Source organism: Chlamydotis macqueenii, chromosome 11, assembly GCF_036417535.1.
Source record: "Chlamydotis macqueenii isolate bChlMac1 chromosome 11, bChlMac1.mat, whole genome shotgun sequence".
Taxonomy (NCBI): Eukaryota; Metazoa; Chordata; class Aves; order Otidiformes; family Otididae; genus Chlamydotis; species Chlamydotis macqueenii.
The window spans coordinates 21,917,684-21,942,576 of NC_141566.1; the positions used below are offsets into that span (position 1 = coordinate 21,917,684).

At 62.6% G+C, this 24,893-nt stretch overlaps 1 protein-coding gene across 1 annotated transcript in view; it reads left to right on the plus strand.

The window, feature by feature from the left end:
- Window positions 1-16,665, plus strand: part of EFNB1 (ephrin B1) — a 43,152-nt gene extending 26,487 nt beyond the window's left edge. The window contains exons 2-5 of the mRNA XM_086756521.1: window positions 75-352; window positions 13,331-13,423; window positions 14,395-14,523; window positions 15,461-16,665. Coding sequence (XP_086612647.1) covers window positions 75-352; window positions 13,331-13,423; window positions 14,395-14,523; window positions 15,461-15,849 — 889 coding nt within the window. The 3' untranslated portion in view covers window positions 15,850-16,665. The remainder of the gene's footprint in view (window positions 1-74; window positions 353-13,330; window positions 13,424-14,394; window positions 14,524-15,460) is intronic.
- Window positions 16,666-24,893: the final 8,228 nt, after the last annotated feature.

Genomic DNA, 24,893 nt, shown 5'->3' on the forward strand with positions numbered 1-24,893 from the left:
CGGGGGCTGTGGGGTTGGGACGGGCTGGTGTGCGCTCGAGCGTCTGGCTCACCTCTCGCCCTCCTCTCTTGCAGGTTCATGACTGGGAAGGGGCTGGTCATCTACCCGGAGATCGGGGATAAACTGGACATTATCTGCCCCAAGGCGGAGCCATCCAAGCCTTACGAGTACTACAAGCTGTACCTGGTGAAGAAGGACCAGGCAGATGCCTGCAGCACCGTCATGGACCCCAACGTGCTGGTGACGTGCAACCGGCCGGAGCAGGAGATCCGCTTCACCATCAAGTTTCAGGAGTTCAGCCCCAACTACATGGGCCTGGAGTTCAAGCGGCAACAGGATTACTTCATCACATGTGAGTCGCCCTCCTCTTCCTCGCCGCCGTCCCTGGCCCGGGGAGGCTGTGGGGGCCTGGAGAGTGTCGCCAGGCGCTTGTTTGCGACTTGGCCGGTGCAAAGAGCTGACACGTACGGAAAATATTTCCCGCTGGATGGGAGAAGAGGGAGGAATGTGTCGCTGGCCGAGCGGGTCGCTGGCCCGTGTCTGGCTGCCGCGCTGTGTCCCCTGCCCTGCCTGCAGCCGGCAGCCGGAGCACGTCCCCCTGCTGCGGTCAGCCCTGGCACGGAGGAGCAGCGCTGTGTCCGGAGCACCGTCACGGCTGGAGCTTATTGTGTTGCTGCCATCTTTGTTGGAGATGTGGAAGGGCGTTTCTTGTAGGGCCTTGCCTCGGGGCTGGGGAGCTCCTGGTAGGGCTGCCGGGATCGGGCGGAAGGTGACCGAGGAGATGCTCGTCCTCCTGTCTGGGTGCTGCCTCCGAGAGCAGCCTGGTGCTTGCTGTGGTCTGAATGGCTGTGCGATTCTGTACACCGGCTTCTGCACGTGGTTTCTCAATATAGCATGGCTTTATGAGGGGAAGGAGGGCTGGATTTCCTCAGAGCCCATGGTCTGTGAGTGCAGGGATGCGTGTGCCAGTGCCGGCTCTGGTGCGGATGGCGGAAGGGCTCTGGGGAGCTCAGCCGTCCCTCGTCTGGCAGCGCTGGGCTCGGCGATCCCTGCCAGCTCGCTCTTCCCCTGCTTGGCTTCTCCTCAGCCTGGCTCTCTGCGTTGCGCGTGAACTCATGGCAGAGCAGCCAGCAAAGGGCACGGTGGCTGTGCGGCTCATCTCTCCCCTTGCCATCACGTGCCGCGGGCTCGCTGGCGCCTGGTGCAGAGGTCAGCAGCCCGTGTGGGCGGCGAGCGCCGAGCCGTGGGAGCTGCTGCTTTTTAGTCGGTAAACAATGTATTTTTATCCTGAAATCTTTGCCCTCGGAGGGGTGGCGAGGACGTTGCAGGCGGCTGGGGGCAGGGGATGCTCGGCCGTAGCGCGGTGCCGCGGCGATGCTGCTGGCCTGGGTTTCGCCAGCGAGCCCTCCCTGGGGCCGGGGCTGCCTGTAGTTCTGCTGCAGAACAATTTGAGCGCAGACGAAGGGGCTCGCGGGGGTTTCTGGTCACCTGCGCCCGGCACCGCGTGGCCGTAGGAGGGCTGACGGCGGGGAGGACCTGGCGCAACAACCCGCTCAGCCTGCTCGGTGTGGCAAGAGACCGCGGGCTGCGCGGGGCTGAGTCACCGGTTTGGCGGGGCCCGTCTCTCCCGGGAGCCGCCGCCGCTCCATCACCCTCGCCGTCCGGATCTGGGGCTGTCTGCGTGGTGGTGTTCGGAGGGGGATGCAGGTGTGGCCAGCGGCTTTGTGGTCATCGGGGATGCAAGGCCAGGCGCCACGGGGATGGGCTGGGGACGCCAAAAGCCCTGGGTCGGCTCCCATGCAGGATCCTGTCTCCTTTACCGTGAGTAACCACAGTCTCTGGCACCCTGAAAGGTCAGCCCTTCTGCTGTCCCTCAGCTGATGCAAGGCTGGATTCAGCGGCGAGCAAAAAGGGGGGAAAAAAAAGGACAAAATGCAGAGCCCAGAGTCTGCCTTTTGTATGTCAGGCACACATCTTGAAACATTCCCCCCCGGCTCCTCTGCGCTCGGGGGGTCAAGTTCAAGCAGCGGCGCGGTCGTCAAGCTAATGAGGGCTGAAAGCGGGGTCCTCCGGGACCCTCAGCTTGCAAATAACCCCCAAAGGCAAACGTATTCCCCAGAACGAGCTCCGGAGCCTAACGAAGCGCCGAGAAGAAGCAGAGGGTCCCTTGCGTTGCGGGCAGAAGGACTGACCCGGCTCTGCATTGCACAAGATTATTTTTTTTTTTTTACGGAGCTGCTTTGCATTTCGCACGAAAGCTCTCGCTCGAGTTAAATCGACCGCCCGCAGCTTTCGGTGGCGTTTTCCACGGCGCGCTGCCGACTACAAACGCGGCTCCCCGAGGGCCCCCGTGGCTTTGAGCCGCTGCCAACGCACCTGGGTCGCCATCGCCGCCGCTCCGACGGGATGCGCGGACGGGATTTTGCCAGCACAGCGCAGCTTGCAAAATCCCGTCCGCGCATCCCGTCGGAGGTTTGGCTGAGGCTTTTTAACTCATTGCATCTTTGCCCAGTCTTTTTTACAAGACTTTGCTGCCAGAAATGGGAATCTTCTCCCATATCTGGAATTTTTTTCAATATTTGTCGTGCAGTCCTGCTTTCATCCCAAGGCGTGGGGGCGGATCTCCCCAGCTTGCCGTAAAATGGGATTTATCTTCTCTTTCCCAGTTGTTGCAGCCTGGGATACAGGGATGCTGTGGGGCGCTCGGAGCATCCCAGCGGCATCTCCTCGCCTCTCCTCGGGGGTCCGGCAGTGCCCTCTGCCCCCCCTGCTCGGACCGTTTCTGACTTTAATTTCTCTTGACTCCTCGGCGCTTTGATGCGAGCCCCCCTCTGCGCTGGGGGCCGGTGGCCGCTGCCGGCTGAACTTTGGCCCCTGGGTGGGCCGAGAACGCTCCTGTCAGCGGGCCGTACCCTCTGCCGAGCAGCCCCAGGAGCTCTTTCTGCCAAGAAATAAAATAGCCAAAAATCCAGAGTCAGAAGTCTCCCGAGCAGACCACCCACATGTTGTCGTCTTTTTTTTATTTCCTTCTTCCCCCCCCCCCCCCCGCCCCTCTCCCCAAGCTTTGCCTTGACACACAAAAGCTTTTTTTTTTTTTTTCTTTCCTTCCTTTTCATTTGTTGGCGGCCCTAAGCCAGGGGAAGCGATGCTGGAGCGGAGGGGAGCAGGACGTGTGCCGCTTGCCCCCCACCTTCCCCGGGCAGCTGGAAAACCTCCGCACCGGAGCCAGGGGGCTTCCCGGGGTCCCTCCCCATTCAGCGCTGCTCCCCGCCTCACGCTGGATGTGCCAGGCCTTGCTTAGGGCCGCTTTTATCATTTTGATGCTTCTTCCTAAGCCTTTTCATGAAGAGTAGGATGTGGCAGCTCCTCCCTGAAGGTCCGCGCTGGAGACTCGGTGGAGGACAGGGGGGTTGTGCAGGATATGGGGCACCGTCCGGGACGGGGACCTGAGAGGGCAGAGGAGCTGGGAGTTTGGAAATTGGGTGTTTTGCTCCGTGGCAGACTTGGGGTTCAGGGCAGGCTGTGGTTTCTTCTCTCCTTGGTCTCCTGCGGCTACACCTTTGGTGTCTGGTGGGTCTCCTGTCCCCTCCCCACAAACCATTGTACGCTGCGGATGGAGGGAAGCGCGCGGTGGTGTCCCTCCCGGGCGGTTCCTCCCGCTGTGCTGTGCGGGAGGTAGGAAGGTGAGGTCCAACAGGAACGAATTCTTGCTTTTTGCCCCAAAAGAAAGTCCTTTGGGGGCTCCTTGGGCAGCATGAAGCTGCGGGCAGGCTGCTGGAGAGGTTGACAGGGACGCCGGGGTAGCTTGTGCTCGCAGAGCTGTGTGCGGATGCGAGGGCTGCTGCCGGTCCCTGGGCCAGCGGCGGGGTTGGGATCGTTTGCGCCGTCCTCGTCAAGGCAGAAGGTGCTCCTGGCTCCTCAGCAGGCGTGGGGTTACCCCTCCCTCGCCCCTGCCGAGCCGGGAGAGGGGCCGGTTGCTTGCAAATGGCTGAAACGGGGGGGGGGAAGAATGTGTCCAGATGCTTAAAAATGTCCCATACAGTTGGGTTTTGGGGCTAGCAGGAGCCAAGGGCTGTAGGAAGATGCCAACTGAAGATCGTTTTGTGACAGTGCTGTCCGAGGGGTGGGGTGGGGCCCTGCTTCGCACCTGCGGGTGTCCGAGAGCCTGACCCTACCGAGGTTTCTCCTCAGCCTTGCTTTTTATCCCTTTCTGATGGTTTGCTCTGCGTCCTCGGCTGTTGGTGTCGCACCGCGGTGCCCGCGCTCAGGGATGCTGGTGGGCAGCTGCGGCCCCGCCGCGGCTTGGCCAGCCGAGCGGGTTTGCCCCCCTCCGCCTCCCCTCCTCGTTCACGCCGGCTCTTAATTGCGTGTGCTGCTACTCTTTGAACTGGCTCCAGTTTTACTGTCTTTGGTAAGGAGATGCATTAATCCCGACGGCCCGGCGGCCTGAGGAGCTCCCGGCCCGGCTCCCAGCCGTGGGGTACGTCTGTTCTTCAGGCCATGGTGTTGTTCCGGGTGGGATCTCTTGCCCATCCTTCTGCCAAGTCCCCGGCACAGCCGCCGTGTCCCAGCTCTCCTCCAAGCCCAGTCAAGGCAAGGAGACCTTGTTTGGTGGAAATGCTGAAGTAAAAGCGAGGCCACGGTGGATGTCCAGTCCGTTTGCTGTTGGTCATTAGGCTTTAAGCCCTTCAGTCCATTTTTGGTGTAATAATGTTGGTAATCCATCCTACGCTTTTTGGCAGCCGGGTTCAGCGAGACCAGATATATTACCCTGAGCATTTTGTTAAACCCCTTGTCTTGCATTTCTGTTTTTAGACGCAGTTAGACTGAACCTGGCAGGAATTATTTGTAAACCATTGCTGCCTCCGTGACGTGGGCTTCCTCCCTGGGCCTTTCAGCATCAGCGTTCTCCCGTAGCTTGCGCTTAGCGTGGAGAAGGGGGTCACCTACACATTGCCAGCTGCCAGAGTCATCCTTCCTTCCTTTTTTTGGGGGGGGGCGGACATGTTGCTGTACTTGCTTTTCTGGCCACACTCCTCCAGCTTCCAAAATAGCTGCTGTTGGGTTGGGAAGCCAGCACGCGTGAGTGCCTGCGGAGCGGCCCGAGCTCCTCTCTGCAGCCTTTGGTATGGAATCATTTTCCTCCCTGGTTCCTCCTGCCCCGGCTGCCGGTCTCTGATGGGTGCTGGGCTGGCTGGGGGGGGCGGGCGCAGCCCCCCGGGGCGGTTTGTCAGCCCGCCAGCTCTTTGCTGCCTTGCTTCTGCTGATTGCATTTGAATGTGGCCACTTTCATGTGCTCCCGTCTTCGTCCCACAACTCGTTTGGTGGAGATGAGTTGAAAGGAAAAGTGTGTTTGATGCTGTGATGAGAGCTGTGAAATTCAGCTGATAAAACCCCAGTTAACTGACTTCCTTGTTCTTCACCTGGGCCAGCACTTGTGTCCTCATCCTCGTCCCACCACCTTGCGACAGACCTGCTGCGACGCGGAACGCCTGGGCGAAGCAGAGCTGTCCTGGTGGCATCGCTGCCTGGGTTTGGGGACTGGCTTCCCTCCTCCATCCCCGTCCCGTGGGGAGCTGGTGGCTGAGGGTGGGTGAGACCCTCTCCTCGCGGGAGACACACCGCGTGGGAGCCGGCGGGCTCGCGTGGGGGACAAACGGGGCTCTAACGGTGTCCCGCTCCCAGCTTCAAAGCCCCGGCGCTGGATGTGTCAAACCCAAATAATGGCCCTTAGACAAGACGCGGTTCCTTGTCTTGGAGGCTTGTCTGAAGACCGTGACCACGGTAAATGCGATTTTGTTGAGCCCTGTCCCTTAAGCCTCTGCCTCTTTTCTCTTCTCCTCCTCCCTCCTGACCTTTTCGGCTCAGCGCCGTCCCCGGACAGCCCCTGGCTGCTGATCTCATAGCTCGGCCTTTCAGGGCCCTAACAGGGATGAAAAGCCCCGTCAGAAAGGGCCAGTGTCCCGCACCCAGCCAGGAGGTAAATACCCAGCGCTTTGATCTGCTCCCGGCCAGGGAGAGGGGGGCCCTGCCTTCCACAAAGACCCCCGGCCAGGAGTGCGGGTGCCCGCTTAACCCTCTGGCTGCTGGGCACGGCCGTGGGCTCGCGGAGCCGGGCGCCGGGTCGCGTCTGCCTGCATCCGAGGGTGCTGTGCCCCAGGAGAAGTGGTTTCCCAGAGCATCGCTTCAGCGCTGGTGCGACCTGTTAGGAAATAAAGCGCGTTTAACTCCCCAGTGCTCCTGAAGCAGGGGTGACGCGCAGCCCGGGCGGTGGCAGCAAGGGGGTGACATCCAGCTGGCAGCCGGGCAGCGTGACTCTGCCTGCCCGCCTCCCCCCCCAAAAGCGGTGCCTTGGCAGTGGCGGAGGGCCGGCGCAGAGGCAGTCCCTTTGGGTCTGTGGTGCGCGCCGTGGCCCTGCCTCTGCCTCCCTCCTCTTCCTCCCCATCCAGCCCTGCTCCCCCTGGCACCTCTGGAGCCGCGGGATGCTGGAACCCCAGGGAATCTCCTGGAGGTACGTGGACCCCGACGGAGCCTGCTCTTCGGTGACGGTCCCCTCCGAGGGCTTCCTCCGGAACGCCAGAAGAGATTCACACTGGGTCCTTTCGGACTAAACTTTCATGGAAAGACTTGAAAAGCAGAAGAAGCCTTCAGCTGGGTGAAGACTTGAAAACAATCCCAGGAGCGGCTGGGAAGGGCGTGCAGCAGATCAGTGCAGGCAGCTGCTTCCTCAGTGGGTTTTTTTAAATTACCACGTCTTCAGTAAGAGCCTCTCCCCAGCTTTTTCCCCAGGATCCTTGTTGCAGACTCCACTGTTGCGGTACCTCCGGTGCTTTCTTGCTGCCAGGGTGCTGGGAAGAGCCTCGCGGGCCCCGCCAGCTGCCGCGGACGGCTGCGCGTTGTAGCTCCTGCCGCAAGCTGCGCGATTGCCCGGGACCTGCGCGTGCGGCGGTGGGCGCTGAGGTGGGTGCTGGCTGTCGGACCGAGGGCGGGCTGGCAGCTCCGTGCTCGGAGCCCTTTCCCATCGCTTTCATTTCTAACGATCTGCATTTTGGACGCCTCTCGATCAGGCTGGCTGTGCTGGGGAGGGCCGCCCAGGCTGCTTCCCTTTTTGGGGAGAATTGGTTTTCCTCGCCATTTGAAGTTGCTTTGCCTTGGGAATGATGGTTTTTCCGCCGCCGCTGTGTGATGATTGCGCTCTTTGATGCTGCCCGGCAGCGTGGAGCGGGTGTCAGCACAGCTAATTGAGAGCCGGCCGCGGCGGGATGGCGGGGAGCAGGGGGGTCCGCCCGAACTGCTCGCCCCTCTGCGATGGGGGCAGAGAGACCCCTTCCTCCGTCCTTCCCTCGGTGAGTGTGCAGGGCCTCGCGTGCGAGGAGGAGCTGGCATCATCTCGCCGGGGGCGATGGCACCGTCCCCCTGCGTGTCCTCTCCATGCCCTTGGCGGCCGCTGTCTTAGTCGGTCGCAGATGTTTTGCTGCCGAACTGAAGAGATTTACACCCCGTTAAAGCACAGTAAGTGCTTCCCTCCTCCCCTGCTCCCAGCGGGGCCTGCAAACGGCTCTGGCAGAGCGTCAGGTGGAGAATTACACGGCACTTTTTCCCTGACCTATAACCGGCTGCTCGGGGCTACCACAGAGACTCTGCAAATCACCTTTCTCTTCTCTCTTTTTTTATTTTTTTGGAAGGGTAGGCTTGCAGACAGAGGCTTTACCTGGCGCCCTGGTCCCCCTGCACCGTGCAGGGAGCGAAGCTGCGCCCGCTCCGCGGCGCGGGATGGGGACGAGACGCTCGCGAGGTTTTTCCACGCTGGTACCTGGGCAGCGCTGGTGCGGAAGGGCTCGCCAGCAAGGAAGCAGGCGCTGGTCTTGCAGCCAAGAAATGCTGTCTGCCCTTGCTGAGGTCACCTGCGATGGAGCTGTGGCTCTTAATTCTGACGTTAATTAGGCTTGGTTGGAGTTTTTCCACCAGAAAGCTGTTTTAGTGGGAAATTAGGTTTTCACCTAAGCGTTACTTGTGTTAAAGTGTCTTTTTCTACGCAGTACTTCAGTCTTTGCCCGCTCTTCTCCCTCTGCCCCGGAAAGGTGCCCTGGACAGGCCCACACCAGTGCTTAGGTGCGGGAGCGGCGCCGCGGCACACGAGGGTGAGCGTGGGTGCGCGGCGTCCTCCCTTCTCACCCTCGGAACCCGCTGGCACCGCCGGGCCTGCGCTTCGCGAATTCAGCTGCCGCTCTTTATGAGGGATGGGGCTAGTTTAACATTTTTATTTGTCTCTGGGGCAGGCTAGCATTTCCCTCCGGTGTGGGGAGAGTCCTGTGTTTTTGTGTATAAAATCCGTTGATTTGGGCAGGGAATTCCAGGACTGGGCGCGTGATGCTGGTGGGCGTTAGCATCCCCCTGCCCACCAGCTGCACTCGGGTGCTCTGGGGCTTCCCAGGAGGACGTAGCGCTTCGGGGAGCCGCAGCCGTGCCGGCTGAGCCCCAAGAGCCGCTCCCGGCTGTGCCAGGGGCTCGAGGCATCAGCAGAACCGGAGCCACGGGCTGGAGGGAGCTACGGAGGGAAACTGCACCCACACCCGGCTCTGCGGTGGCGGTGGGAGGCTCGATTCGGTGGGCGTAACCTGCTGAGACCCCTCTTGGGACAACGCGAGCTCCGTGTCCCTTTTGGTGCTGCTTCCCTGACCCCAAGAGTTGCAGAAGGAACCTGAGCCCAGTTGCTGGGACGTGAGGAGAGCTCACCATTCCGAGCTTGGAAACGCAGCTGCGGCACTCCTGGGCCGGGACATTTTCTGGAAAACACCCTCCTTTGTGTTTGTGGGACCTGAGACCATCAACACCGAGGAGCAAAGAGGGGGATGTGGATAACAAACAGGGAGGGTGGTGCTCGTGAAACTTGGGTTTGGGTCTTGGGGCGCTTCGGAAGCTGGCGGGGTGGAACAGGAAGGTCGCGGTGGTTGCGCCCGGCTTGGGGAATCTCTGCATCTTTCCCACCTCGTGGTAACACTGCTGTTCACGGAGCAGAATTTTTTCCTGCCAGAAGGTTTTGTTTGGGTAACAGGGAGTAGGTGGTGGCAGCCGGCAGGCTGGGGATCCCTGCCCGTGGGGGTCGTCTCGGGAGGGGGCACCCCCTGCACCCCAGGGCACCCTCGGGGTTAGCGGCGTGGGGGGAGCGGGCTGCTCGGTTCTCCTCATTCCGGAGCAGCTCTTGAGCTGCCAGGAGAGCGTGTGAAATCCTAGCCGTGCACCTCCCGCTGCCGTTTGGGGATGGGATGGGGCCGGCCTGGCTCGCGCACGCGTTTCGGGGGGCTTTAGGGGCCCCTTCCCGCTGCAGCTGCCTCTGGGCCATGGAAGGCTGCGGCCGGCCGCGCTGGCAGCGGGACAGCGTGGGGCTGGGCTCCCCCTGCGTAGCCCCTGCCCTCGCGCCGGCAGCCCCAGGGCCTTCGGGTGCCCGTTTGCGTTTCATTTGAAATAGTCTGTTGGCAGATTTGCGCAGGGCTCCGCTGGCACGGTGTCTGAGCACACCGGAGATGCGCGAGGGGCATCTTCAGGGCCACCCGTGGGGTCTCCCCCCTGCCAAGAGGGGCGTTCAGCCTGGCGTGTGTGTCCCAGCTGAGCGGGGGCCGATTTGGGCCCGATCTGCGCCCGCTGCCCCTCAGCGGGGTCGGGACAGGGGGCACCCCAAAGCCCTGGTAGCGAGGGACGCCGGTGGGATGCGGATCTGCTAAAAAAAGGTGAATCCTGGGCAGGTCTGGGGCGAGGAGGGGGATCGCGGGGCGGGCGCGCGGGCTGCGTCCGCGCAGCGGCTGGCTGGCTCTGCAGCGGGGCTGTGGTGCACAGATGGAAGAGTAATTAAGAATAATAAAAGGAAAGAGACTTGGATTCGCTACAGTCTCAGCACATTAATTGTGCTTTGGGGCCCAAAGCGGAGCGGAGTCCTGCTAGAGGGAGCCCAGAAGAGAAACCAAACGTCTCGCTCTGTCCAAAGCTGACCGTTTAAGAGGCCCTCGCCTTCATCTGCTGCCAGCTATTACTTCCAGAGCCTGCCGTCTGCCAAAACCCAAGTTCTCGTTTGAAATATTTTCAGGGGAGGAAGAAAATCTCCGGTGACACTTGGGGCGCTAGCGGTGGGGAGGCAGCGTGATGCGCCGGGACAGCACGCATCGCCCTGGGGTGGTTCGGGCTCTCAGGGTCCGTCCCAGCTGGCCGGCCCGTGTCACTGCGCGGGGACCCGGCGTCTCACCGGGCTCTTGCCTGAGGAGCGGGGCGCGTCGTGCCGGGACGCGGAGGTCCCGCCTGTGCTTCCACGCAGCTGAGCATCTCTTCTAAACTGACAGGCGATTACATGGTTGATGGTGTCGGTGTGAAATCCTCAGCGCTCGGCTTAACGCTTCCTTGAGGCAAAGGCATCCATAGCTCTCGGGGCTGGGAGCTGCCTTTGCTCCAAGCCTGGGTAGAAGTCGTCTCTCCAGAGGCTGCTTTTGCTCGGCCCATCCTGCAGCCGAAAGGGACGGAGGGCAGGAAGATGCTCCCGTGCGCTCAGTTCTGCCGAGGCTGGCCACGTTAAGCCTCGCTGCGCGCTGCCAACGCGGCGTGTGAGGAGCGGGGCCGGCGCTTGAGACCTGCCGTTTCCTGTTCCCATGGCATCGCCAGCTCCCGCCTGTCTCCGTTCGTCGTGTTGAGCTCTGCCTCGTGCTTCCACACCCCGCCGCTGTGCCCGTGGATTCCACCTTCTCCTGCGCGTTGCCTTGCGCTTGTTGACGTTGGATTTCGTCTGCCGCTGAGGATCAGCGGTTCCTCCGCGAGCGCAGCGGCAAGTATCACCGGCGCTTTGAGCTCCGTCTCGCCGCTCACCCGCTGTGTCCCGGATCGCGTGTCTCTGCTGGAGTGGTGCCCGCCGCCGGGCCGATCCTGCGGCCTTCTGCTGGTCAGTGTCCCGCAGCGAGAACACGGAACAGCGGGGGGATCAGCCCTCCGCCTCGGAGCCTTGCAGTGCCGCCGCCGCGGCCCGCGGCTCGGTGGGGACCCCCGGCCGCAGCCCCTCGCCCGCCTCCGGACCCGCGGCTCAGCAGCACCTTGGTCTGTCCTTCATCTTCGTACAAAACCCGCCAGAAGTTGCACTCTCCTTTGGCCGTTTGGATGGGATTTTGGCTTTTGGAAGCCCGACCGGCTGTGGAGCGTTGTGCTTTGCTTGGGCCCATTTTGGATCTGTACCGCGCGTGGCCACGCGTGTCCTTGCTTCAAGAGGCTGTACCAGAGAGCATCGCCGTGGTTTTGGAAGCGTTTTGCCCTTTCAGCTGCCCTTTTTTATGTTCCCTCAAGTACCTGCTTCATTTTTTTTTTCACGCAGTTCCCTTTCAAAGCGACTTTCTCCCCTCATCATTATGGTCAGAACAAGAAGAGGCTTCTTGAGCGAAGCCCTGCGTGCGGCGTGGGAGGAAGGGCGCTCGGCTGCGTCCCCTCGTCCATCCTTGTGCCTCCTGCTGCCGTTCCCCCGTGCTGTTTGGATGTTTGATGTTTTTATCGTATCCGAATGCAACGTCTCCGTAGCCATTTTGGAGGAAATCGTCTCTCCCGTTGCTGCTGGGTGCTCTGCCTTTGTGGGATCTCCTAGTTCCTATTTTATCCCAAGCCAGTGCCTTTGGCCGGGAGAGCCGGGCTGCTGCGCCTTCTTCCGGAGTTACCTCCCTGGGGTGTTTTTCCAGGGAGATTCTGCTCAGGCCCCTGGCTCCGGTTCACTGGGAAGAGCTGGGGCAGGCTGTCGGGGGGCTTTTCTCCTGTTTCCCAGGCGTTTGCCTCGGGATTTGTGCTGACGCTGCTCCTGTCAAAAGGCCCACCAGCGAGTCCCAGATCCCTGGATGTCCAGCTCCGTCGGGGGAGCTGCTGGCCGGCGAGACCCCACCTCAGGAGGGGCCCAGCCGCTTTCTGATGAGTAAAACGTTTGCTGGTGTTTCACACGAGGCTGCACGGAGGCGTTTGGACAGAGCTTCTGGACTTTGGGCCTGCATCCCGGCGTGATCCAGGCTCGCTTCCCAGCGTAGCCCGGCGCCGAGTCCTCACCGAGGCTTCTGCGGCTGGGAAGGGAGCGCAGAAGGAAAGGAAAGACCTCACTCCGCAGCCCGGCCTCGTCCCATCGCCACCCGACAGGATCTGATGGATTCGTCCCCACGGCCATCAGGCACCCGCCCTCCCCAAACCTGAGTTGTTGTGGGGCGGAGGCAGGAACGGGGCTGCGCAGGCAACGCGCAACGCCGGAGCTGAGTTCTGGCAGGGAGGCTCGGGGTGGGTGTTGGCTGCGCTGTGCTGGCCAAGTCCTGCTCTGCTCCGCTGCCGTGTCTCTGTAAAGTCATCCCTGTCACTTCGTGATTCTCACTGCGTCGCTTTTCCGAAGCCCCGCTCATGCCGGATGCTGTCGCCGTGCTCCTCCCAGGTTTCATTGCGTCCCTGGGTGAATACATCCCCGTGCCTGGATTTGGTGGAGCACCGGGATGGTCTGTGTTTGCCGCCATGGATGGAGATGCTGGCTAGAGCCGACTGCATGCCAGAGCCCCCCAGCCCATCGCCCACCTCGGCGCAGCGTCTGCTGGGCGCTCGCTGCCGGCAGCGGGGTCAGAAGCCAGGTTTTTGAGTACATTTAGCAGAATCTGCCATTTAGATGCTTTAATCCTGTAATCCTCTGGTTTGTTTTTTTCCCCTCTCGTGTGCCCGCCGCCCCGCGCCGTCCCCGCCGCGGCGGAGGGCTGGCGGGCGCGCGGGCGGGGGTCCTTTCCCGCGTGGTGGCAGTGGGAGATGCGCGGCTCCCGGCGCTCCCGCAGGATTGGAAGGCTTAAAAATCTGTGCTGGCTAAAGCGAAAAGTTAATGTGAATTTAACTGACTTCTGCCCTGCAATTAGAGCCACTCGGGCCCACTGGGGCTCTGGGTTTACATTCTTTAGCGAGGCACGGTGTGTAATTATATCTGTATAATTTAAACTGTGCATATGCATGCGTTCCTGCGATACGCCGAGGAGCGAAGGAAATTATCCAGGAATTAAAGGGGGAGGAGGGTGCCGGCGCAGAGAATGGCTCGCTTGTGTGGATGTGGCAGCGAGGGGAAGCCGGAGGGATCACATCCTGCCGCTGCAGACATCTCGGGAAGGTGCAGAGGAGAGCTCGGGGTATTAAACGCTTGCGGTGGGCTCTGGACCGGGGCGGGAAGAAATGGGAGCAGCCCCCAGTTTGGGAGGTGCCGGGCTCCTGCCAGGTCCCTTGCGGTGCCTGGGGACGCAGGGACCCTGCCTGGTGCTCTTCCAGCTCCCAAAACCTCTCCCTAACGTTCCCTTCTCCTTTCTTGCAGCCACTTCCAACGGGACGCTGGAGGGCCTGGAGAACCGGGAGGGAGGGGTCTGCCAGACGCGCTCCATGAAGATTGTCATGAAAGTGGGGCAGGGTGAGTTCTCCCGCGCCCTGGGGTCTCCCTTTGGTCCCCGAACCAGCACCCCTGTCCTGCTGTGGTGAGGGGTTCTGGATTCTGGGGAAACTGGGGCCCAGCCAGCTGCTCCCTGGGCGAGTTCAGCAGAACTTCATTTTGAGGCTTTTTTTTTTTTTTTTTCCCCTTTTTTTTTTTCTGTTGCCAACACTCACGTGTTTGGTGCGTTGGGGTTAAAATGCAGTAATTGTCCTGTGTTACCTCGTGGTTGGTGTCCCGGTGGGGAGCTCGCTCCGCATGGGACCCCTGAATTGTGCCCGTGCGTCAGCGGGGGTGGTCAGCACGGCCGGTGCCCCTGTCGCTTGCCGGGCAGCCGAGCTGGGGTTCGGGCTGGGCGGGCGTTAGCGCTTGGGCTCAGCGTGGGCCTGGCGGCTCTCAGTGGCGGTGGCCGCCGTGCCGTGGGGACAGCCCAGGCCGCCGGTGGCAGCGGGACACTGAGGGAACCGTGTGCCCTTCTCCTGGAAGGCTCTGGTCCCGAGCTGCCGGGTGCCTCCCGGCCCCAGCGATGCCCCGGGATCAATCAGCCCCCAACTCGGATGCAGAGCTCCTGGTGCCTGCTTTTCATTACTGTATTTTCACTTTGGGGCCAATATTTATAATAAACAGAAGAAGCAGCGCTGCAGCCTTGGCAGGCTCCCTCCCGTTCCTCCTGCTGCCCGTGCAAGAAACTTGCCCCAACCCACGCACGGGAGCTCAGAAGACACACAAGCAGGGGAGGATTCGGGTGGGGAAGCCGCTTCCCGCAAGCCCTGAAACGGCTCAGCCTTGCTCCGTCGCTCTCGGCAGCTCCCGTCGCTCCCGCATCTCCTGTGCGCCCCGTGGGGGTGGCCGACTGGGATTTTGGGGGCGGTTGTTCATTAGGCAGGGGAACGAGCTATTGCCATCCGGGTTGAACTGAGATCCCTCACCTGGCCCTTCCCTCTCCTCCCCAGATCCGAACGCGGTCATCCCAGAGCAGCTGACGACAAGTCGGCCCAGCAAGGAGTCTGACAACACCGTGAAAATCGTCACGCAGAGCCCGCGCAGCAAGGTCCCGGCGGTGGAGGAGCCCGGCAAGCCAGGTGGGTTTTGCCAGGGACGCCCGGGAGAGGGGTGGGGCCTCTGCCCGCCGGGCTTGCTCCGTGGATCCCGGGGACGCCGGGCGTTCTGGAGCAGGGATACAGATGGGTTTTCCGTAAGCGCTGTGCCCGTCTCTGCCGTCCCTGCTGCTCACAGCATCTCGTCCCAGCCCTGCGCCTTCTGGCCAGGGACCGCTCGGGGCGCGGCGCAGGCGCGGAGCAGCTCGGGTTTGTTTTCCCAGCTCCGGTACGTTCCGGCAGGAGCTTTGCAGGGAAGTGCTGTTTCAGCACTTCCCTCCTCCTCCTCCTCCTCGCTGCCCATCTGTTCTTTGCAGTACATCTGAGAGGGCTTGGAGGAGGTGAGGTCCTCGGGTTTTTGAGCCGAGCCAGTGTGAGAGCCCTTTGAAGGTGGTTTCCTGAGTTCCTGACCCTGCTGAGAGAAAAGTGAAATCAGATGAAGCGGGGAAGAGCTGCTCTTTTCTTCTCGCCCGGCGCGACCGGCCAAGCGCTCTCCCCTCGGGGGGCTGGGGCTGCCCCGGCCGGGGGTCAGGAGGAGGCGAGGGGTCAGTAACCGGATATCGCGGGGCTCCAGCTATCCGAGCCCGCTTTCACCAGAGCACCCAGGTCTGTGGTGGAGAGCGAAGGCTCCCGGGTCCAGAGCGGCCGTCACCCGGACACGAGCGGTGCTCCGCTCCCTCGTCTGGGAGTTGAAAAGGAAGAGCAGCTATGCGGGGTGGGGGAGAGGGCGCCTGGACCCCGCTCTATGGATGCCCGGGGTTCCTGCCCACCCTGCCCAGAGTCTGGTGCGGTGGGGGGCTCGCGTACCCCGCGGGGTGGATCTGTGCCTGGATGGACGTGGAAGCAGCCGCGAGCAGCCCCTCGCAGAGCTGGGGCGCAGGCTCCTGCCAGGGGCTGACAGCCCTCTCCCCTTGCCTTGCAGGCTCCGTCAACCAGGACGGCCAGGAGACCCAAGGTCCCAGTGATGGCTTCTTGAGCTCCAAGGTGGCCGTCTTCGCGGCAATTGGCGCCGGCTGCGTCATCTTCATCCTTGTCATCATCTTCCTCGTCGTCCTTCTGATCAAGATCCGCAAGCGGCACCGGAAGCACACGCAGCAGCGAGCCGCAGCCTTGTCCCTCAGCACCTTGGCCAGCCCGAAATGCAGCGGGAACGCGGGCTCCGAGCCCAGCGACATCATCATCCCCTTACGGACTACAGAGAACAACTACTGCCCGCACTACGAGAAGGTGAGCGGGGACTACGGGCACCCCGTCTACATTGTCCAGGAGATGCCCCCCCAGAGCCCAGCCAACATCTACTACAAGGTGTGAGGAGCAGCCTGGGCAAGCCGCAGATGCAGGAGCTCGGGAGCGCCGGGCGCGGGGGGCAGCCGCCCCCTGGGTCTCCCCGCGGGCGGTCTGGCGCCGGGAGGGAGGAAGCGAAACGAACCCCACGGCACTGCGCAGGGAGCGCCGGGGTCCGGCGCCGGAGAGCGAGGGCTCGCTCACGCGCCCCATCTCCCCTTTGTATTTAGTTTTGTAGTTCTCCGCTTTTGTAATCCCGAGACTCGAGGGTGAGCCTTCAGCATCCTCTTCTCCAGACTGTGGCCGGCCGGGGGGCGGGCGCCGTGCCTTTCTGTGCTCACTGGGACACTGCTGGCAAACCTGGAGACTCCAGCTCTCCTTCTCGTTTTGGGATTTCCCTGCGTCACCTCTACGTCCTTGTGCGAAGCGCCTGGCGCCGCGTCGGCCGCCGCTTGCGTCCCGGAGCCTGGACCGACGCCGGGGCCGCGGCGAGGAGCTTCGGTGCGGGGAGGAGGAGGATGCTTTGCCCTGGTGCCAAGATGCAGACAACTGTGCAGGGAGGAAGCTGGCAAACCCGATTTACTACTACTACTATTATTATTATTATTATTATTTTAAAATTTTGTAACATTTTTATTTTTGTGAATTCCGGGCGGGACTCCGGCCCGCCGCCTTCGGGCACACGCCGTCGCCTCCTTCCAGCACGCCGTCCCGCCAGCCGCGGGGCAGACCCTGCTGCTCCCGCCGCTGCCCTTTTCGACTTTTGTGTTCGTAGCTGTTGACTCTTGTTTTAGTCTCTTTATAAAAAGAAAGAAAGAAAAAAAAAAAAATAATCTATCTATACCACGTCTCCAGCGTTCAGTGCGTGAGAGTCCGGGTGCCGCTCCTGCCCGGCGGCTCTCCCGCGCCTTTGCGGAGGGTTCCCGTCGGGCTGGTGCTGAGCCTGCTGGAAGTGAAGCGGGGGGGCCATGTGGGGCGGCAGGAGGGCAGGGGGTAGCTGCAGCCCCCCCGCAACCTGTCCCCCGGCTGGTGACGCTGTGAGCGGCTGTCCTTGGAAAGGAAAACTGGAAAATAAATGTTCCCAAAGGCTTCTCCACCCAGGTTTACCGGGACAACCCGGTGCCCCTCTGCGGGACCAGGTTTTGGGGGCCTGCCCCCCCGCCCGGCATCACCCAGCCGTGCCACCTCCCGGGGGTCCCGCAGCCCGGGCTCGCTCTGCCCTTGCCTTGCCCAAACCTGGAAGGGGTTGAGCCGTGGGCTCTTCTCCTGGGATCGTTCCCTCTTCCCGGGAGCACCCAGCGGCACGGTAGCTGGTGCCGGTGAGCGCAGCGGGGTCGGCGGCCGCCCCCTCCTTCCTCGCTTTCTTTTCCTTTCCGGGAGCAGCTGCTTTTGCTCAGGGAGCAAGCGCGGGCGGCTCGCCGGGTTTGGGGTGGCATGGGGCCGCCCGGCCTGCTTTGTCCTCGCCCCTCCCCGGGGCCCCGAAACCCGCGTTAGGAAGTGCCCCAAGAGCGAGAGAGCTGCTCTGCAAAAGTGCCTTGACGAGGAGCAGGCAGGAGGGGCAGGGGACGGCGAACCAGCGGCTCAGCCGCGGTCCTGAGCGGGACGGGAGCGTCCCTCGGCGTCGCGTTGTTGGTTTGGTTTTTTGGAAGGCAGGCGTTTGGGGCTGGAGCAGAGCAGGCTGCCCAGCTCTCCTGGCCGTGGCGTCCCGCGATGAGGATGGCTTCCAGCGCCCTCGTCTCGAGGGAGAAGAGCCGCAGCGGGGGCCGCCCCCGGTCTGGCCCTTCTCCCCGCTTCCCCCGCCGCCGCGGCCCCGCCATCTGCCCCCTTGGGCTGCCGAGGGGCCGGGACCCCCCATTCCCCGCCGAGGGACGGGGTCTGCTCTCAGAAATCACAGAAAATTGTGTCTTAAAGAAAATCCCCCCTTTCCCCTCACCCGTGCCCTCTTCCATCTGCAAAATCAGCGGGCCCAGCCCCAGCCGGGCGGTGGCCGCGGTGGCGGACGCTGCGTTTCTCCCCGCGGCGGCTGGTGTGGAGGAGGCGGCTGGGGGCTGGTTTGGTTTTCGGTTTGGTTTTGGAGGGGAAAGGAAGGCGCCTGGCCGCGGGCCGTACCCAAAGCAGGCTGCCGGCGCAGGGTGGCTGTCCCCAGCCGGGCCGCGGCTCGGTGTCCCCCCCTCAGCTCCACTCCTCTCGGGGGGGGCGGCTGGGAAAGCTTGTAAATATGTGAAGAAAGGGTGAAATCTGAACTCTTGGTTTTTGCTGAGCACCTCGGTCTGCTGGGTCCCGAAACGGAGCGTGTCCCTTTGGTTCTTTTCATTGGAAGCGTTGAAGTTTGGTTGGTTTTTCCTTTTTTGGGGCTTTTTTTTTTTTTTTCCCATTTTGTTTGTGTAAATACTAGTCTTTTTTGGAAGAAATAATGTAAAGATGTTTTGTATAAACTCTGAATTATTTTCTGGTTGCTTTTTCTTAGAAAAACAAATGAGAACTTAAAAAAAAAAAAAAAGAAAGAAAAAAAAAAGAAACTTTAACCGCAAGAACGGGTGTAAAACATTGTCATACTGCGCTCAGCCCGGAGCTGCCCCGCGGGCTGTGCTGGGGCGCGGGCACTGCCGGGGTGCGGGGCGGCTGGGGGGCCCTGCCCTCCGTGTAATGCGGGATCTGCCGGGCCCCAAGCAGAGAGCGGGGCTGGGAGCGCTGGCTCCTTCCCAGCGAGTTTCGGGCCGTCCTGGGACCGGGCAGAGCTCTCGGCCCTGGCCTGAGCATGGCAAGAGGCTTGGTAACGCAAGGTGAGCTAAAGCAGCGTCAAATTTATCTCCTTTTTTAAGTCTTTAACCAAAAACCCCGAACCTCGGGATGCGTACCCAGTGCAGCATCCCGAGATCCCGATCTGCTTTCCCAGACCGGTGGAGCTGCTCCAGTTGCGGATCCCTTTCCCCAGCTCTCCCTGTTTTCCGGTTGCCAGCCGTGAGCGCAGCGTAGCCCGATCTCTGCTTGGTGCCCGCGCCAGGGCTGTCTCTGGTGTCACCGTCTCCGGTGTCACCCGGCATGCCTGGCACTTCCCAGTGGGCAGCTGGGACGCAACTGGGAGCTCCTGGTCGTCCCAGTTGCTCGCAGGAGCTGGCCAGTCGCCTGTGGATCCGCATTACATCGGCAGAGGGTGAGGGGGGCCGCCGCCGCCCCCGCTGCCCTGGGTCGGGTTTGGAGGTGCCGGTGCAGGGCTGGTTCCCCCCTCTCCCGGCCGCGCCGCGCACCAGCACGCCCGCGCCGCGCGCTCCCACATTTCAGAGCTGTGACCACGTCTGCATCCCACGGCGTCGCATCCGCACCCTCGCCGCGGTCCCCGGGGGGAGAATCCCCCCGGGTTCCCAGGCAGTCCCGCGATCAACCAGCCGTGGGGCTGCCGCCCCAGCCCTGCGCCCGGCCGGCTCTGCCGCGGTGCCGGAGCATCCGAGCTGCCGGATTTTCCCTGGCCGCATGCCGCTGCCGTTAGCCGAGAGGTGGATTCAGACTTGGAGCCCAGACGCGTGGGACACGCGGGACGGCGGCTTCGGCCGAGGGCCGCAGGCGCCCCGTCCTGGAGCAGGGCTCGGCAACCCTGCGCTGGTTGATCGTCCTCAGCTCCCGGTGAGGCTCCGGCGGTGCCGGGCGCCGGGGTCCCATCGGCCGTGCTCCCCGGCGCCGCAGACTTTTGTTTCTTCGTGTCATGTTCCTCTTTTTGATTCCTTTCGCCTTCTCCCCAGCTCTCCCGCCCAGTAGCATATCATCGGCATCGGTAACCAGCTCTGTGGCGTCTGAAGGCCATGGAGCCGTGATGGAACCTGATATATTGTTAAATAAAAGGGTTTTTTCCTATGGAAAGCCGGCTGTCTCCCGTGTGCTTTTTTGCTGCCCCAGCTTGGCTTTTGAAATCGCAGCCTGCTCTGCAGAGATCTGGGACAAGTTAGCTTGCGCAGTTTGTCACGGATTCTTCCTGCTGGTGTTGGTGGGAGCTGCTGGTTTGATTTGGTCAGCGCTGAAAATCAGGATTTTTGCCCAATGCAGCATCTCACACGGCCCCAGTGACTCGACGGGCTTAGGGCCGGGTACAGATGGGTACGGCTGCATCCTCCATGGATGTGGTTGGGCTTGATGATCCTTGGTCCAACCGCCTAGCGACTGGTGTTTGTCGAGTCGTTCCTCAGTGAACCTTCACTCGGTCAGTAATTAAAAAGCCGTTTTAGGCGAGGGGATGGTAGTAAATCCTGAGCGGATGGTGCTTTTGCTGGCTGTGGACCGGGCTGCAGCGCAGCCGTTGCTCTTGCTCTTTACAGGCAGCTTTCGTCCGGCGCCTCGCATCGCTGTCAGACACTGCGCGGCACAGTGAATGGGGAGCGAGAGGCGGGGCGCGGGTGGGAAACGCTCGGTGGGTTTCTTCAGCCTGGAGCGCATCGGGATTTCTGATGTGACTGGGTTTTGGACACCTCTTCGCTGCGGGGCCAGGACCGTTCCCCTGCTCCCCCAGTGCCCGCAGCCCCTCACCTGCGGCTGGGATCTCCCGGGGGCAGCAGCACCGGGAGTCTGGGGTGGCTGAGGAGGAAATGTCCTGGGGAAGGGCAGCGCTGGAGTGGTTACATCTGGTCCTGGTTCTTGGTGTGGATCTGGGACGTAGAACGCGGGATGGGGAATCCAGGACACGGGAGGGGGGATGTGGGCTGGGGATGGGGCAGGGTGATGGCGAAGGGGTCTCCTCACAGCCAGGCTGCGCTCAAGACAATGCAGGAGCGTGAGTGGGACCAGCGAGGTAACCCGTGAGTGCGGGTGCCCCATCAGGCGCTGCGGATGCGGGATTGCGCGGTTGCTGCAGGGATGCGGGGATGCGGGGTCTCAGAGGAAAAACCAGGCCGAGGCACCGGGAGAGGGTGGAGGGTGAACTTGGCCAGCGGGCGAGGGGCGAGAGACAAGGTGGGCTGAGATCAAACGCAGCAGGCCGGTGCGGAGGTGCAGCCCGGCCCGCAGGGACCGTGCCCGGGCGTCTGCCGGAGCGAGCAGGGGCTGCCTGGGATCGGGGTCAGGGTGGGGGGAGCGGGCCTTTGGGCGTGACAGACGCGCTTACATGTGGTTTGCTGGTTTGAAAATCCTCCTTCTCCGCCTGCTTTGATCCCGGTGTGAATTAAGTAATGCTTTTAATTTTGGACAGCTTCGCTGGTCCCTGATGCCCAGCAGGTAAAACTGTAAGCGCCAAACTTGCTGGGACCTGCCGGGGAAGGAGAAAAGCACTTTAACAGGTTCCTGTAACCCTGGGCTCAGCCGAGGAGCGGGAATGCTGCGGGTTCCCCCCAGCTCTGGGGCTGCTCCGGGTGGGACCAGCCAAGGACCCAGCCATGGCCTGGCGGGATCCCTCTGGGACCCGCGGGATCTCCGCAGTGCCATACCCACGCCTGTCCCAGGCAGGGTCCCGTGGGATGCATCCCCGTTGCTGCCACGCTGGGAAGGGCTTTGCTCTGGAGCATCCTCGCTCCCGTCTGTGCTGGGGAGAGGACACGGAGCCGCAGGTGCCAGTGCCCGGGGGGCCGCGGGAGCCGGGAGCGTGCCCGCGTGCGCAGCTCTGCTCCCAGGGGCGCCTGGTAGCGAGAGGCACCAGCGGGGTCTCGCCAGGGAGCCCCCAGACCTGGAAAGTTCATCAAGGCTGCAAAGCTGCTGATGTTTTTGGACGTCCGTCAGGACTGGATAAGTTATTTTAATTATTTAACGTAAAGGAGCTTTCCGTCAAGTTTGTTAACTCGCCCTTGGCCGGATCCCGCTCGGGTCTGAAGCGGCCGGAGCGTTTGCAGCGGCTGGGTGCCGGGGAGCCGGCCCGTGGGCAGCACGGCTGGGGTGGCACCCCACGATGCGTGGGAAGCACCTGGTTAGAGATGGGAAGCTCCGACCACCTCAACGCTGAGGGATGAGGGAATAATGGACCTGCAGTGCTTCCAGCTCCGGTTCGAGTGGAGACGGGGAATTGGGCTGCTCCGGGTGAGCCCTGGCTCGGGGAGCGCCGAGCTGGAGCAGCCGGGGCTGGCACGGACGGATGCAGGGCGGATGCGCTCTCGGGGCGCAGCATCACCTCTCACACCGCAGGCCCCGCAGCATCCCTGCGCCGCAGGGGAGGGTCGGGCTCTTCCGGACGTGTCCCTGGCCACCTCTGGCCTCCTGGCCACAGGCTCGCATACCAGCGGGTCCATGTAACCTGGCAGCAGCCTCCCCGAATGGAAAGCAGACTGCAGAGAGGGACTTGATGCATTTCAGATGTTTTTGGTGGATTCTGAGGCCCTGAGCCGCGGTTGCTGCTGCCCGTCCACGGGATCAGCCGGCCCCGGGATGCAGCAGGGACAGAGCCGGAGCGCCGGTGCCTCCAGCCCCCGCTCATCCCGGCCACGACTAGGGGTTTTGGTCGCGCCAAGGGTGAGCTGGGCGACGCGGCCCCGGGTCTCGTGGCTGCTCTGAGTTCCCTCCCCGTGATCCCACCCTGCCGACCCCCTTGTTTTCCTGCATCCTCCGGCATTTCCACATCCACTCCAAGGGGAGCACCTGAAAAACCCCGGCCTGTAAAAGGCTGTACAACAGCAATCCCTCTTAATAAACCTCAGCTGGGCCAGCTGCTGCGACGAGGATTGGGAAGTTTATCCTTGTTTTTCCCTGTGGTATATCCAAAATAACGAACAGGTTCGCCTGGTCGAGGCGACGGGCTTTTCCCACAGCCGGGCTTTCTGCGGCATCCACCGCCTCGGCTGCACCTGGTTTGCACGCCGGCGCGGAGCGGAGCCTGGAAGATCCATCAGGCCATCGTGGTATGCAACGAGTCCCGCGGGCTCTGTAACCGGAGCAATAGCGGCGGTGCTCCGGAGGGCCCTTCGTCACCGGGCTGTCACGCGGGCGGCGGGGACGGTGCCGGGGCATGCAGGACGGCGGTCCCTGTCCCGGGGCTGGTCGCTGCTGCTGACGCGCTCCACGCTGCGTGGTGGAGGAGGAGGAGGAGGAGGAGGAAGCATGGCTCAGGGTGCCAAGGCGATGTCCCTCCTGATGGCGAAGCCATCTGTGCCGCACGGCAGAGCGAAGCTGGGGCGAGAAAAAGCCGGGCGCAGGCTCCACACAAAGGGCCGGCGGTTTTCCGCAGCCGAAACCAGCTGATCTCGAGTGCTCTGGGAAGGGCCTCGCGCGCTGCCAAGGGTTTTTTTTCTCCGCAGGCGGGCCCGAGGCCAGGGGGATGGCTGCAGCCTTGTTCCCCTGGCAGGGCTTCTGGCATCCCAACGCGGCTCTGCCCCGGACGTATCCCGGGAGATGCAGCCAGCCGGGAGCGACGCAGCCGCGCAGGGGGTCCCATGGGCGAATCCCCCCTGAAAGGGCTGGGCTGGGGGCAGCAGGGCTGGGGGAGGCAAAGCACCCTCAGGTGGGTGCTGGAAAACCGGGGAGGGAGGGAGTTTCCTTCCAGCAGGATGAGGCCCAGTGAAACGGGGAGCTTCGGCACAAACGCGGTAGTTTTTCTTTCGTTACAAAGGAATGAACACAAGCAAACGCAAATTAATTATGTGCGAGGTTTTAACGTTCCTGAAACACAACCCTCGGAGAGGGACCCTGGCTGCTGCAGCAGCGGCTGGAGGAATCACAGAGCTTTTCCCTTTTTCCTTCTCTTGACGGAGGATGAGAGGAAATCGTGAAACATCGCCGCCAGCTGGGGGGGATCCTGCCGGGGGGGTTTATCCATTTCTGTGGGTGCTCTGTGCCCCTGCCTGCATAGCAGTGACCTGTCCCCACAGAGTGGGGGGGGATAAGAGCTCTGTGACACAGGTTGGACATGTCCTGGGGAGGGGGACGTGAGCCGTGCACCCATCACTTCCCCCTGCCCCGTGGAGGGATGCGGGCGAGCCCGTTCTGCCGCCTGGAGCGCAGGGACGCAATTTGGGCAGAGCCATGACAACGGCAGGGCTCCTGCAGCCCCGTCCCAGCCTTGACCCCGCGCTCCCTGCCCCGGCTGGGAAGGGCCGAGCGAGGCTTTGGTTTCAGCCAGGCTCCCCCCACCAGTAATTCCTGCAGCCTGGTGTAATCCTCCCGAGCGAGCCCAGCGCCAGGTTCCTGCTGGAAATTGGCTCTCGCCGTGGCTCCGGGGTCTTTGTGAGGCAGCGGAGCCAGAAAGGAAAGAGAGATGGCGATTCCAAAGGGCAGGGGCTGGGGAGGAGCGGGGAACCGCAGGTGGGGATGTGGCCCAGCCGCTGTCTGGCGTGGGGTGGAAAAAGCCCCAAATCCTGCCGGGGGCTGAGCTGGGGCCGTCCCTGAGGCGCGGGGCAGGGGATGGGATGCCTGTGGGGTGCCAGCCCTGCCAAAGGCTGAGACGTCTCCCGGCTGGAGGTGGGTTTGTCCTCCTCTCCCGCAGGGTACTTGTCCTTCGCCTCTCACGGCAAAGCCGCGGCGGCGTGGATGGAGCCGGGGGAGGGATGCGGGGAAACGTGGGGAGACGAACCAGCGGGGAAGACGGCAGCGTGTCACCAGAGCCCGCAGCACAAAGGCAGCTGCCCCAGGGGTGACGCTGCGGTAAAATCCCTGGTCCTGGCACTCGGCCGCGGGCGCCGGAGCTGCCTGAGGAGCGGGCGCCGGGGGCTGTGCTCTCCCCCCACCCAACCTGGGCAGTGGCACCCAGCTCTGTGCCGACAGCATCCCGAAACGCGGGTCCGCAGAGCTGCCTGCGCGGGCTACAGGCCAGCGCCCCATCGCTTGCAAACGCCGGAGCTTCCCCGCGGGGAGTCTTCCTCGCTTCTTCCGTCAAGGAACCAGTGGGCGAGTGCCCAAGGGGCCTTGCAAGGGTGGCGGCTCCCTTCCATCGCTTCGGCCTGGATCTAATGGAAAAGCAGCTCCTGAGAGAGGTGTGTGAGGAACTTTGGCTTCCTGCTGCTTAATGTAATAAGGTGTTGGCCGTTAATTAGGTGCTTAACAGGCCAGCCTGGGGAGGAACCTCGGGGAGCAAGCGGCCGGATCACGAAGAGGGCTGAGCCGTCACGCCGGAGCCAAGGGATGGATGGGGAGGGACGAGCTTCGTCCCAGCGGGAGAAGGCAGCTCTGGG